Source organism: Octodon degus, unplaced genomic scaffold (assembly GCF_000260255.1).
Source record: "Octodon degus isolate 3935 unplaced genomic scaffold, OctDeg1.0 scaffold00629, whole genome shotgun sequence".
Lineage (NCBI taxonomy): Eukaryota > Metazoa > Chordata > Mammalia > Rodentia > Octodontidae > Octodon > Octodon degus.
Genome location: NW_004525205.1, coordinates 43,840 through 58,026, shown reverse-complemented (window position 1 = coordinate 58,026; position 14,187 = coordinate 43,840). Strand labels below are relative to the sequence as shown.

General features: G+C 36.0%; 1 protein-coding gene across 1 annotated transcript in view; it reads right to left on the bottom strand.

Annotated features, from left to right (window-relative positions):
- LOC101567364 (protein PTHB1-like) overlaps positions 1-14,187 on the bottom strand; it is a gene marked incomplete at its 3' end in the record, with an annotated part of 43,960 nt that overhangs the window by 19,370 nt on the left and 10,403 nt on the right. Inside the window, exons 3-7 of the mRNA XM_004648703.2 lie at positions 13,667-13,743; positions 10,448-10,501; positions 5,521-5,623; positions 3,833-3,937; positions 654-668 (exon numbers count right to left, since the gene is read on the bottom strand). Coding sequence (XP_004648760.2) covers positions 654-668; positions 3,833-3,937; positions 5,521-5,623; positions 10,448-10,501; positions 13,667-13,743 — 354 coding nt within the window. The remainder of the gene's footprint in view (positions 1-653; positions 669-3,832; positions 3,938-5,520; positions 5,624-10,447; positions 10,502-13,666; positions 13,744-14,187) is intronic.

Sequence of the window (14,187 nt, the reverse complement as noted above, 5' to 3'; positions counted from 1 at the left end):
TACAACACTGACCCAAGCAAGTTCTAGGGGACAGACATTCATTTGTTTGCTTAGTTTTTTGGTTTCTGAGACAAGGTCTCCTTAAATGGCCCGGGCTGGCTGCAAACTTGCCATCTTCCCACCTCAGCCTCCCACAAAGCTAGAATTACAGGCATGCACCACTGCACCCTGCCAAGCGGCCAGACCTTTGATCATAGTCTCCAACAAATTCTAAATAAAAAAGAAAACGGTCTTACAAAATGATTACATAGACAATCATATCAGATAGAAAATTAAGAACCCTTGCACAGTAGGAAAACAATTTAGAACTTAGTTACAAATACTTTTTTTTCTTATTCTTTATTTTCACTTAAATAAAATGACAGCAGGCAGGTAATAATCAATGACTTTCAGAAATAAGTTGTCAACAATACCAATGATGTTTTTCTAAACAGTCATTGTGTTCTTACGCCTACCTTTATTTCTCATGACTCTGAAACACTTAAAATTGATAATTTCCTGTGGAAACATCTACCACTGTTTCCAAAAGACAATGAAGATATTCAATCATCCTAAAGAAGTTTGTATGATTAAAATAAAACAGCAGTTTATACAAATACTTTATTCATGATATAATACTATTCAATTCAAAACTTTTTTTTCTTTTCACTTACCATCAGGATTTCGATCTGTCCATCAGAGGCAATGCAAAAAGGAATAGGAGAGAAAAAAATGCAACAAGTTATCCACAACAACATTACAAAACAAATTTAACATGTGTGCCTAAAACACAAATTAACACACTGGAGAGACTCTGAGATGTAAATGCCCTCCAGTGAATAGGGAAGTCTTCCCCACTGGACAGTCCAAGTGAATAAACAAACTCTATCAGTGGATCACACATCCTCCCCTAGGATCCCATGAGTATTAGTCTAGTGTAACTGCAGCAACAGAGGTAAAGATCTACGATCCAGCCAGACATCCAAACTCTCAGAATATAAATGCATTGAGTATTAAACAAAAATAAACTCAAGAGACCAAATACATATTTCTACTTACTCTTACTTAAAATAATTTCAGTAGAGTAATGTTTGTTTGGGTTTTTGCAGTTTGTCTTGGTACTCGTTTATTTTTACATACTTTTTCAACATTTGTTTATAATCTGCTTTCAAACAATTAATATATAAGCTTTCAGGTTCAGCAATAATTTATAATCTTTTAATTCAATCTATAGAAAAGTACAGTAACTTTGGCATGTGTAACCATAAGCTCACAAACTAATTTTAAAATTCTCATGCATTTTAAGCATTCTGTCTATTTGCAATTACCAATTTCTCTATTTTAAATTTATTTTCAACCCAGTGTCGCTAGCTTTACTTGAAACTTCTTTACTTGAGAATTACTTAAGATGCCATCAGTCTCCACAACTACCAAGTGTAATAATTCCTGACTGTAGAAATATTCAATTAATGATAAAAGTTCTACAGATTATAGCCAAATATTTCTGCCACTTTATTTTACAACTCAAAACAAAAATAAGAAGGGCTGGCGAAACAGCTCAGCAGACTAAGTGCCTGCCTAGGCAAGCACAGGGACCTGAGTTCAATCACCAGCACCCATGCCACGCTGGCCCCACCACGCTGAGCCTGCCACTGGGATGCTGAAAACAGGAAGATCACTAGGAGTTCAAGCTGCATAGTGAGACCCTGTACCAAATATATTAAAATAAAATAAAATAAGATTGCAAACCTCAATATTCACATCAGAAATACCCAACCAAGTTCTCCATCATTCCTTAATTCTTTATGAAGTTTTTCTTTCTTTCTTTTCTTTCTGTTTTATCTTTTCTTTTTTTAATGTATTTAATACAGGGTTTCACCGCACAGCTCAGACTCATAGTGATCCTCCTGTTTTCAGCCTACCCAGTGCTGGGATTACAGGCGAACGCCACCACACCCAGTCTGTCACAGGCTCAGAGCACCTAAGCAAGCACTTAGTCCACTAAGATTTTTATTTCTTAATGAAGCCAGTTTCATGAACGTTATTTAACATAAAAATATTTGTTATTATATAATCTCATATTCTAAAATATGGTGAATGTTAAGTGTCATTTCTAGCTAAAATTAATTTTAATACAAAGAAAAGTAATTAGGCAAAGCACAGTGGCTGGGGTTCAATCCCTGGTATGCCATGCCAGCCCCACCCCCAGAGTGCGCTGAGATGATGAGTGAGACAGGGTGTGGTGGTGCACACCTGTAATCTCAGCACTTGATAGGCTGAAAACAGGAAAATCACTACCAGTCCTATCTGCATAATGAGACCCTGTAGACCCTGTAGATTCTGTCCTAAATACAGAAAAATAATAATAATAATAACTTACAAAAGCAAGAAAGTTCTAAACACATACCTAAATTATACAATGTCACAATACACAGAATTGTCAGTGAATAAGAAAATTCATTTAGACCAATTACAATTACAAAAAGCATTGCCAAATATGCAAATAGCATAAATGAAAGATGAATGAGCCATTTTAAGCCTTTTTAAACTATGAAACTTGTACAGAAATGCTTCAAAGATATAAACACACTATGCTTTAATGCTTTATCACCTACTGCATGTTTAAATTTTTTAAAGAGGTAATAACAAATCATCTGATATCAAACTGCTACCAGGAAAAATTCATAAGAAAAAAAATGAAACTGTCTAATTGGACTCAACTAAGTTTAAATTTACTATAGTTGAATCTCCTCTGGACTAAAGACACCTTTTAAAATCTGAAGAGTTTATTTTAAAAACGCAAACCAAATTTTAATGATCTGTTCTTAAATATTTTAACACATAAAACGTTAAGGAGATTTTTGTTGTTGCTGCTTTTGTTTGGTACCAGGGATCAAACTCAGAACCTTATGCTTTTCAGGCAGGCACTTAGGCCATTGAGCCACCACCCAGCCCAATACTAAAGGACTTTTATTCAGTCATTAAATGTGTATCTAAAACCCCACAGGCTTGAATGTTAAAGTAATACATCCTTACTACTGCATTACTGTTTTAATGTTAAAGTAATCTATAAGACTCTTTTTTATTGTTGTTACTAGTTGAGACTAGCCTTTTCTTTCTTTTCTTTTTTTTTTTGCAGAACCAGGGATTGAACTCAGACCTTTGTGTTTGCCAGGAAACCATGTATGCTACTGAGCCATCTCCCTGGCCCAAAGAATGTGGTGTAAACATGGCAATCACATTTTTCTTTTTCTTTCTTTTTTTTTTTTTTTTTTTTAGAACCAGGGATTGAACTCAGGCCCTTGCACTTGCCAGGCAAGCACTTATTCTAATGAGCCATCTCCCTGGCCCCAAGACTAGCCTTTTCTTAAGCTTGAATAAATGAAGTCTGAGCTGTGCAATGTTTCTCTAGTGGAAGTAAAAATATAAGATTTATTATTAACTAAAAAGAGAAAAACAAAGCCCTTGTTGCTTTGCTAACTTGGACCCATCATGAACTGTTTCTCTTCTGTAATGTCAGTCAGCTATGCCACCTGGCCTTGGAGACAGAAGATTATGGACTGAACTCTCTATATACTAGGAGCTAAATAAACCTTTTTCCCTTAAAGAGAGGGGAAAAAAGAGGAAACCAAATATTATACATGGAAACTAGCTAAACAGATACATCATTAACTACTAATAGCACATAAAAGAAACCAGAAGATACAATTTTTGAAAGTAGAAAAGAATATTTCAATTTAATTATAATTTATACTATGTTTTCCCACCTGAAGCACATCATCACTTAACTCATAACTCTGATAATTTAAAGAAATGAATAGGCTTATAGGTTTGTTAACAATTACGTGTTTACCTGTGGGTCGGAAATAAGAAACAACAGCATTTCCTTCCAATTCAGATGGTGCATAACTTCTTTTGAGATACACTGAAAAGGCGACTGTGCTAGTCGTCTCTGGAGCTATAAGCAAATCACAAGTAATATAAATTACATAATCAAGGCAGGTGTTATTAACAACAGTTAGTAAAACACACACTATGTTCCAGGTACTGTCAAGAGCACTTTAAACAGAGTAATGCATAGAATCTTCACAGCAACCCTGTAGGATGAGAGTCAATGCTGTTCCTGCTTCCCATGTATGAGAAAACTACGGGACAGAGACATGAAGAAGACTGCCCAGGTCATGCAGCTGGATCCAGAGAGAGAAACTGACTTCAGAACAATGCACCCAGCACTCTGCACCACTGCTCCTCTTGACTGAGAGACACAGGCAGAGAAAGCATCACACAGAAGGCAGAAGAATTTAGGGGCAGCACAGTACCTTGTCATAAGCAGAGCATGCTGCAGGGCAAATGGGAAGAGGGAAATGAATGTGGAGGTAACAGCAGCACTCAATACACTGTGAACACCCTGTAAGCTAAAGTGTGTGGCCTCCAACCAGCACTAGAGACCCATGGCACTTTTAACAGGAAAAACACTATCCCAAGTATGTTTTACAGATAAGTTGGAGTACTATAAAAAAATTGAAAAATAATTGAGAATCAAATGACCATGCATCCCCCAAAAAGTTTGTGTCAAGTAATCATTCGTGTATTTGGTCATTCAGTGAGAAGCAAGAATAGAACAAGGTCCTTGGAGCTGCTGAACACAGCTAAAGGTAAGTTACACAGAGCCCAAAAGGGCAGATGTGTTCTTGACTTCAAGAATGAAACAGAAGCCTTAGCTGAAGAGCTTTCCTACATACACAATCACACAAACACACACAATATGAAAGATGATTCAATGATCATATATAACAGGACTGGTGACAACCTGGATGTAAGTGACTATAAGTGAAAGAGTCAACAAAAACAGACCTTTCTAAGAGTTTCCATTTATTTTGTTTGTTTTTTTGTTTTGTTTGTTTGTTTGTTTGTTTTGGCAGAACCAGGAATTGAACTCAGGCCTTTGCGCTTGACAGGGAAGTGCTTATTCCACTGAGCCATCTCCCTGGCCCCAAGAGTTTCCATTTATAACATGACCATGTCTTCTATTTTAGGCACTGTCATGGAATCTAATAATTTTCTAATTAAACCTTTAAGATACCCTGCACCAGAGATAACATTATTCCTTATGCCAATTAACATAATTGTGGCTTCAAGTAACTACTGAAAACATGTGCCCAAAATTATGTACCAGCAAGGGGCAGAGTTAGGACTCAAACTAAGGCCAAATCTAAAACTAATATACTTTAAATGTTGCTGATTCAAAAAAAAACACCAATAAAGAAGGCCATCCAAATCACAATATTTAAATACAATCATAGGCCCTACTACATTTAAAAAGCATTTACACATATGCAGTCTTAAAAAATAATTAACTGAATGTCTATGCTTGTAACTTGCAGGAAAAATACAAGCAAAGCAGCACAAACATTGATTTCAGACAGATCTCGTTTTCAGTATTTAAACAGAAAAGTAACCAGGAAGTAAACACAGAGTATGGTGTTTTTTTTTTCTAATTCTTGCACCATAGTAAACTTCAAGCCAAAACAAAAATCTTACCCATGAAGTCAAAGCTGAAGTGATCACAAGTCAGTGCTAGTGGTGGCTGCACATAGACTGACAATTTGGCTTTCTGCAAAGCCATTTGGCTCTGCAGTGTAACCTATGGAAATATAAAGTTTCATTAATTGAAAATTACATTTATCCTAATTTAAAGACTTTTCTAACCACTTAAAACATCCTTAAAAAATAATTAGAAAAGCCAAGATAAAGTGAAGAACCACAGCATAAAAACGAAATATAAGAAGTAAAGCCATGCTGTTATGTTGAGCTGTAGGGGACTCAGGTCAACAACTTCTGACAATGCCAGTCAAGCGGAAGACCCAATACTATTATGGGCTACTGGACTCTTTTGGAATATTTTGCTGAGTTTACACACCCATAATATTCAAATAACGGAACTTAACAAAAAAAAAGGGTATACAGATGAATGTCCATTTTGTATCTCTGTATTCAAAATGGTTAGGTTAGATATATACATTCTCTTAATGAATAGAATGATTTGTTCTGATGGTGTTTGTAGATAGGATATCATGTCCCGCATCTTGTACAGCAATTAACCACTGGGAAGAATGTATGCAATGTGTTGATTGTTGAAACTGTCCTACCAATTTGATTTGAAACTGTCTCATTGCTATTTGTTTATCAATAAAATTATGGAAAAAAATGAACAACCACAAAACAGAGCTTAAACAGGAAATTAAACATTCTACAAATTGGAAAATGGGCAAACGAGATGAAAAGACTTTTCCACAAAGAAGATATAAAAAGGACTAATGTAAAAAAAAAAAAAAAAAGGACTAATGTACAGTGCAAGGATAATCAGTGTCTTTAGTCATTAAGGGAAAACCAACCAAAACCACAATCCTCTACCACCATGCATGCACTGAAACAACTATAATCAAAAGGGCAGACAATATGTAACAACAAGGAACTGCAAGAAGTTGGAGCAAAGCTAATGGGAAAATAAAAGGTACAGCCAATGAAGAAAAGTTTGGCAATTTCTTAAAAATCTGAACATGAATTTACTGTACTACTTTACAATTCCATGCCAAAACAAATGAAAACATATCACCCAAAAATTTGAACAAATGCCCATGGCAACATCATTCATAATAGCCAAAGAGCAGAAACAATGCAAATGTCCATTATGATGAATGGATAAACAAGTGACACATCTATATAATAAAACAGTATTCAACAAAAAAAATGAAGTATCAATGCATGTGACAATATATGTGAGCCTTGAAAGTAGAAGGCTGAGTGAAAAAGGACAGTTACACAGAACCACATATTATTTAATCCTATTATATTAAAAGTGTAGATTAGGCAAATCTATAGAAAAATTATTGGCTCTTTTCAGATAGGACAGATGAGAATGATGACTAATAGGGATGGTATGTCTTTTATTACAGAAAAAAAAATGTTTTAAAACTAGGTCACACCCTAGTTTTAAAACATTTTTAAATGGTACCCCAATTCTGCAAACAGACTGAAAGTCATCAGAGTGTGTAGTTGCGTGTTATGTGAATTATATCTCTGTAAAGCTATTTAAAAAGTTCTGTCAAAAGAAAACTCTTCCCTTATGGCTATTGAATACCTACATCAAGAAATAAATGTATTCAATCTTTCTGCACATATAGTTACATTGTCATGACACACTTATCTAGTATCTGTACATTTCTCTTTAAGCGAGTTAGGTATTATGATTTCCTTACTTAATGGATTTACTCAACTCTAGATGTCTGTATAAGCACCGCATTTTCTTCCATGGATTCTCACAAGGATAAATAACATAACCAGTAGTAACACTGACTGATGTATTTCTAAACTAGTCACATTTCTAAACTGGTGCCCCTCATATCTTATTAATTGTTTGCATAAATTCATCATGTATCCTATATTTAAATTGGTTTTGAAAAACTGTAACCAGTTAGGTGATAGATATGTTAATTTTCTTCTGTTAATCATTTCACCACACATATCAAATTGTGTTGTAAACTTTAAACTTATACAAAACATATCTCAATATAGTGGGAAATTATTTTGATTATGTCTGTAATGAATATGTATTATTGTTGCCTTGATTTATAAACTTTACAGATTTCTTCATTATTGCATTTAAAAATGCACAATATTAAATTTATCATTATAACCTTCTGAAGTATAAAAAAATAAAATAAAATAAACTGGTGCCCCTGCCTGGTGTTGTTAAAAAAAAAAAAAAAAAACCATCCAGAATCACTGCCTAAGTGTTCAGGGGCAAGAGTTTGTCTGGGGAACACAATGAGGATGGGCTCAGAAAGCCAGGATTTCTCACTGTGACCTGGGGAGGAGCCTCAGCAGAAACCAACAGACCAAAGATTGGGTCACAGTGCTACAGTGTTACTTTTAGGCCATCAAAGAAAAGCTTAAAGACCTGATTTGCACCAGTCATGCTCTCTTTGAATTTGGTCCCATAAAAGTTCCAGCCTCTTTGTGTAGTCTCTTTGAGATAGTTGTGACTTGTGTGGTAAAATACACAGCACAATCACCAGTTTGAGTAGGGTCACCAAACCAAGTCAGAATCCATGGCAGACTCAAGTATTGCTATTTTTAGAGTAGTATCCCTCACCCCAGTAACTCTTTCACCCTGAGTAAGAGCCTCTCCTGTGTGGTACCTTGGCTCTGCAAGGGGTCAAGTTACTAACTAGATTCTGCTATATGACAGAGAGACATCCTAATATTAGCAGACACATTATAAGGACATTCTTATTAAGAAAAGCATTTCTGAATCTTCTCTTCAGTAAAATGCACGTATCATCTATTTGGCATAATGATGTCTACTTAGACACTATAACAGAATTCTACATTGTTACAAGGAGATTTGTATTTGGCTTAAGTGCACAATTGGGATAGCTTGAATCCAAACAATGTGCTAGGCACTTATAAAACACCAATCAAAGAGATTTGACAAAAATAACTACTGTAACAAAGAATAGTTGTGCTTGAGCCAAAAAAGAGTTAAAAACCTGGCTAGATCATAAATCTTACATTTTCAGAGGAAACTAAGTATACACTATTAAAACATAAAACATTAATACGAGAATTTTCCATAGTACCTTATGCTTCTAACAAAATAAAAAATAATCCTTAGGAAATATAATACCAAGTTTTTTATCCTAGATATATAAATATGACTCAAAAGACCAGGTACAAGCAGCCACTCCACCTTGCTGCTGGAATCAATGGTAATGCATCATGCACACATACTCAAGGTAGCCACATCTTCATTCATTCAGAACAGATGAAAAATTTTTTCTCAATTAACAGAACTTAGTACGATGGTAACTTGCAGGTTATACATCTTGCCTACTGTTACAAAAGGCCAAGAGGAGTGAGATTTTCAGCAGAAATGTGTATAGAAACTGTTAGACAGGCTCAGGAAATCACTGTGCTTGCAGTGTGGGTCCAGCCAGTTCCATGCAACCATGGTATCCTGCATTCTTTTTCCTGCTTTCACAGTAGCAATGAGAAAATGTTGAGTCAGGCATTCTCAAAGATAGTAAATTTCACTAATGGAGGAGAATTTTCCAACAGTGTGCTGCCATAATTTTAAGGTGGCTAGGAAAGTCTAAGACCTGCACAGAAGAAAAAGTGTGTTTACCTCTGGCAATATCACCTGACTGACTGGGCTTGGGGAGGGCAGCATACGCAACATTATCTGATTTCAGCACAGGATTTCTTTTTGCCATTTACAGCATGCACCTGAATTACTCTGTTATGTGCCTGAACAATATCATCACACTGGTATGAGAGAGGTTTCCTGACACAAAAGTATGGATCATTCCTGGAACTCGGCAGTTATTTTTCCCTTAGGTGTTTGATTTCTTGCCACTAATTCTTTTGGAATCACAAAAGCATTAATGAGATAGAATGTTTGATTGGATGGAAGAAGGGAAACTGGGGAAAGACCACCCTTGTTTCAGGGGCAAGAATTCAAAAGTATTAGCTTAGAAAACTGTTACAAGATTGGGCTCCCTTCAGCTCTGACCAAAAAGCTCTACACTTGAGCCACCAGCCAGGCCCAGGGGATTCCAACACAACTGCTGAAGCCTGTACTCTGTCGAGTTCCTCCAAGGGCAGCAGCTCATAGTCTAAGAAAACAGAAAGCCTTGTCCAAGTTTTGACAAAGTGAATCGCCAAAATCCACAGCTTTTCCTGGCTTCTCTGGTCTGGGCCGTGATAAGTATTTTCAGCTTAATGACATGCTGACTGATTACCACACTTTAAATGCCTTCGGAAGGTTCTGCATTTGATTTCTAGTCTAAAATTCTTCAGTGACAGGCCTAAAGGCTTAACCAAAACCACATCCTTCAAATGCTATTTTTCCAGAACCATGAATTTGTCACTACTGTACTTTGTGGCTTCTTCATTTAATACTTTCTTACTATAAATATATCCATTTAGACCTAATGTTATGGCAAATAAATGGCTGGGAATTTTATTCAAGCACACATATATCCATACATAGAAGAGGGATATTACAAGCATTCATGTTCTTCCCAGTATGATTTCACCGTCTGCCCCACATGACACCTACCATCAACTGACTGGTCTGCTATAAATGAAGATGACATGATTTCCATCAGATTTAAAATCTTAATTTTGTTTCTAGAGCAAAAGTCTGGATCATGTTACACATTTAAATAAAGGAGACACTCATAGTAATTGTTTCTATTACGTGCATATTACGATATATGCAACTCTTAGCTTTATATGTGCAGATAACAATGACAGTTTTCCATTTACTATCCACAGCTGAAGAAATCCTAAAATTTCAAGCATTTATTTTACCTTTCTATAAACTACTGCAGAGTAGCAACAGTGACAGACATGATGAAACGTAACAAGGTTTGCACATTGCTGTGTCAACCTGGTACAATACCTTCACTGTGATGGAAGGGACAAGGTCGGTTCCGACATCAGCATCAGTGGCCTGCTGTAGACACAGAATTGTGAAAGGGAGGGAGGAAAGAATGATTTCAATATTACTCACCAAGAAGTCTACCCAGTGATATAATATGCATTTCTCACTGTTGAGTATGAAAATTGGCATAGCAAATTCATCCCTAGTAGAAGACTAAGAGTCAATGTGTGTCACATATGGAAACATAATAGTGAGTCTAACTGTGTACAATGAGTATGTAGCAACTAAAATGAAATAACAGTATTTTATAAGTCATCAAAAAGAGTCATTGAGGCCTTCTGAGTGCTATTATGTGAAAAGATAAAAGTTAATTGTCAAAACTCACAACTCAAAAGGAAGACATTTTACCAATCCATTGCAATTCTCAATTTACTTAAATGTTAAAAGTATTAATTCTATTAATATGTTCTCTATAGTATGGGGAACAAGCTCTCTCCTTGCATTTTCTAGTTAAACATTATATTATGCTATTAGTTAACATGTTTGTATTTTTCAACTCCCAAAAGATATGTTAGATTCAGATTAATAAGAATAGGGCTGGGGAGATAGCTCAGTGGTCTAAGCACTTGCCTGGCAAGCGCAAGGACCCAGATTCGATCCCCAGTACCATATGCCATGCCAACCCCGGAACCCCCAGGTACACTGTGCCAGCCACCAAAACCAGGCATATAGCACATACCTAAAACCCCAGTGCTGGGGAAACTGAGACAGGAGGATCACTACCAGTCCAAGCTGCATAGCAAGACCCTGTACCAAATTAATTAATTAAAATGTTTTTTAAAATGAAGATTATATATGCAATCAATGCTACAGGGACTGAGTGGCTTTGCACCTACAAAACGAAAATGGGAGCACACTTTTCCTGCCAGTGCATATCATAAACTAATTCAATACACTCTGAGTATCAGTTTGAGTTACCTGGGGTCTACAGAAACTTTCCATATAACTCAGAGTACAAGACAGCAAATATTCCTTATAACTTGGTACAAAAAGAGTAATATAAAATGACAGGGAACAAAATGTACAATCTATCACAGAATAAGACCAAGGGCTAACATATTTTTTAATAACATCATGTCAATTTTAATGGAAAAATTATAAGATTAGGTGTTTCCAACCAATGAATCAGATCCATTGCACTATTTAAAATTTATTTCAACTAAGAAGAACTAAGCCATTCTAAGCAATGGGGCTCACTATGATGTAATGGGCATTAGCAGAATTGATAGTTGAAGAGAGTTTCCAATTCTGTTTATGGCTCCACAGCAAATTACATCTGACTGAACTCCAATGGAGTCAGGAAGATGCGACAGCAATGCCTGTCTTCTCTACAAAAGATACCATTCTCAGACAAATCGTATTTCTGTTTTTGAGATATATGCTTTCATAACAATGACTCAAAATAAAATATTAATCCAGGCTTTCTGCTGCCTTACTATATTAGCTAACCCCAGGAAATATTTCACTGGAAGCTGCCACAGATCTAGAAGAGAAACCAACACCTCCTATTTCCTGCTCTTTTCAATTCACATCTGAACACCCAGATCTTTAGAAGCCAGTAATGCTTTGGAAACATAAATGATAGCCAGAGAGAAATGGCCATAAGAAGACACCATGGCACTACAACCACATAAATTTCTAGGCTAATGTCTTCCACTGGGATGAATATGATACTCCTTAGAAATATTTCAAGGAAAAAATAACAACACAGAGAAAATGAAGCTGGAAGGAGACACCTAGTTAAAAAGAACCAGCACACCAGGTTACCAGCAGGAAAACATACATTATAATGTAGCACTTCCACATAAGGCCTTGTCCTACCAGGACCAAAATTACCCCAAGAAACACAGAAAAGGAATTTCTCTCCAAAAAGCCTTTGCTTAAGAGAACAGAGAGAGAGAGAGAGAGAGAGAGAGAGAGAGAGAGAGAGAGAGAGAGAAAGTAAGTAAGAAAGAAATTGTATAATTGTCCAGCGGTGGGGGAGCTCAATTTCCACAGCAAGAAAATGTGTGTACAATTGTTACCTGCTAAGCAGAAAGGCTCCCCTCAGACAACTCCCTCGGGTAGCAGAATAACTGGTAAATGCTCAGGAGAAAATCCAGAGCAGGGATGCACTATGTGACCCAAATGGGTGACATCTCTCATGCAGAGGCCAACTGTTTCAAAGTATACCAAACTTACCACATTAAAATAATGAGAGCATAATCTTCATCATAATTTGAATGGGCTATTTATACTGAGATTTATCTTTGAAGACACATGACTACACATTTCTGATACTTAAATATCAATGACATTTCCCAGGCAAAGCAATGTGAACATGATAGCAATCCTAAATGCAGCAAAACAAGCACATTCAATCACTTCCCTAACCTCATTGACTTTGAGGACAGACACAGATAAAGTTACTAAATTTTGCTCAAACGTCAGACCAGGCCAACATTCCCAACTCAACAGCCCAACAAGTATTTGCAAAGACTGAACAAGGAGATGGAATTGAACAGTCCCCCCTCACCCTTCCTGTCTCTGTTTTATTTACTCATAGAGTAAAAGGCACTTAGCACCCATATGTAAAAAGCACTAAAGACACAGCAGTGAACATGACAAGTATAAACTGGTAATGGTGGTGATGATTCTAGAGAATGTAAAAAGTAATTTAGTGACAAAAATTATAATTAATGTAACAATTCAACAAAACGTATTTTATCTCACTCCCATTTTGCAGATGAGAACATTATTTTGGGTTACAAAGAAATGAATGGAAAAATAATCTCTGGGGCAATCATTTGTACTTTAAAAGTACTTTACTATCAATATATTAAAACCACAAATCATCGGTCCCCACACTGGGCCATTTATAAACACTATTTCACTACACTTCTTATATAATCTTGAGAGGTGGGTGTTATTTATATAGATTAGGACTATCTCAACACTATGGTGCTGAGAAATTCTCTTTTTTTCCAACAGGTAGGCTCAGAACAAGGGCAAAAAAAATTACTATTGTTCACTTCTTTTTTAACTAGAAATCTTGCCAAAAAGCTAGTAAGAACAGAACTACATTGAACCCAGAAAGTCACAGCCTCAAATTTGTTCTTTGCTGAAGTTTCCATTGGAATGTCCAGAGTTTAAGATACTACATTTTTATCTCAATTTCAGCTATGTAAATATACCTACAGACACTGAATCAAAGTTTGGAGAAACTGCGGCAGAAACTTTTAAGTCATCTTCTCTCTCAGTCATCGGCCAAACACCTGCAATTTAAAAAACATACATAGGTGTAGATGTTTAATCATAAAATGAAACCTGCTGTTCATATTTTTATTTAAATGTTTGCCTTTAAAATATAGCAACAAGCAACATCAGAAAAACTAACTGAAAACAAATTAATAAATTACAACTAGGCATAATGATGCATGCCTTTAATCCCAGCACTCAGGAGGCTGAGGCAAAGAGCATCACCATGAATTAAAGGCCAGTCTGAGCTACACAGTGAGTTCAGGGCCTGAATACATAGCAAGACCTTGTCTCAAAAAAAAAAAAAAGTATTGCAGAATTAAAAGCTTGATGTGCCTCACAATACTTTAAGAAAAATTATCTTTTTTCATACATTTTAGTTAGTACTTGAGCCACTGACTCACCAGCATTGATAATTTCAATGCTCTCTCCTTTACTATTATTGGTGAAAGCCCAAATTA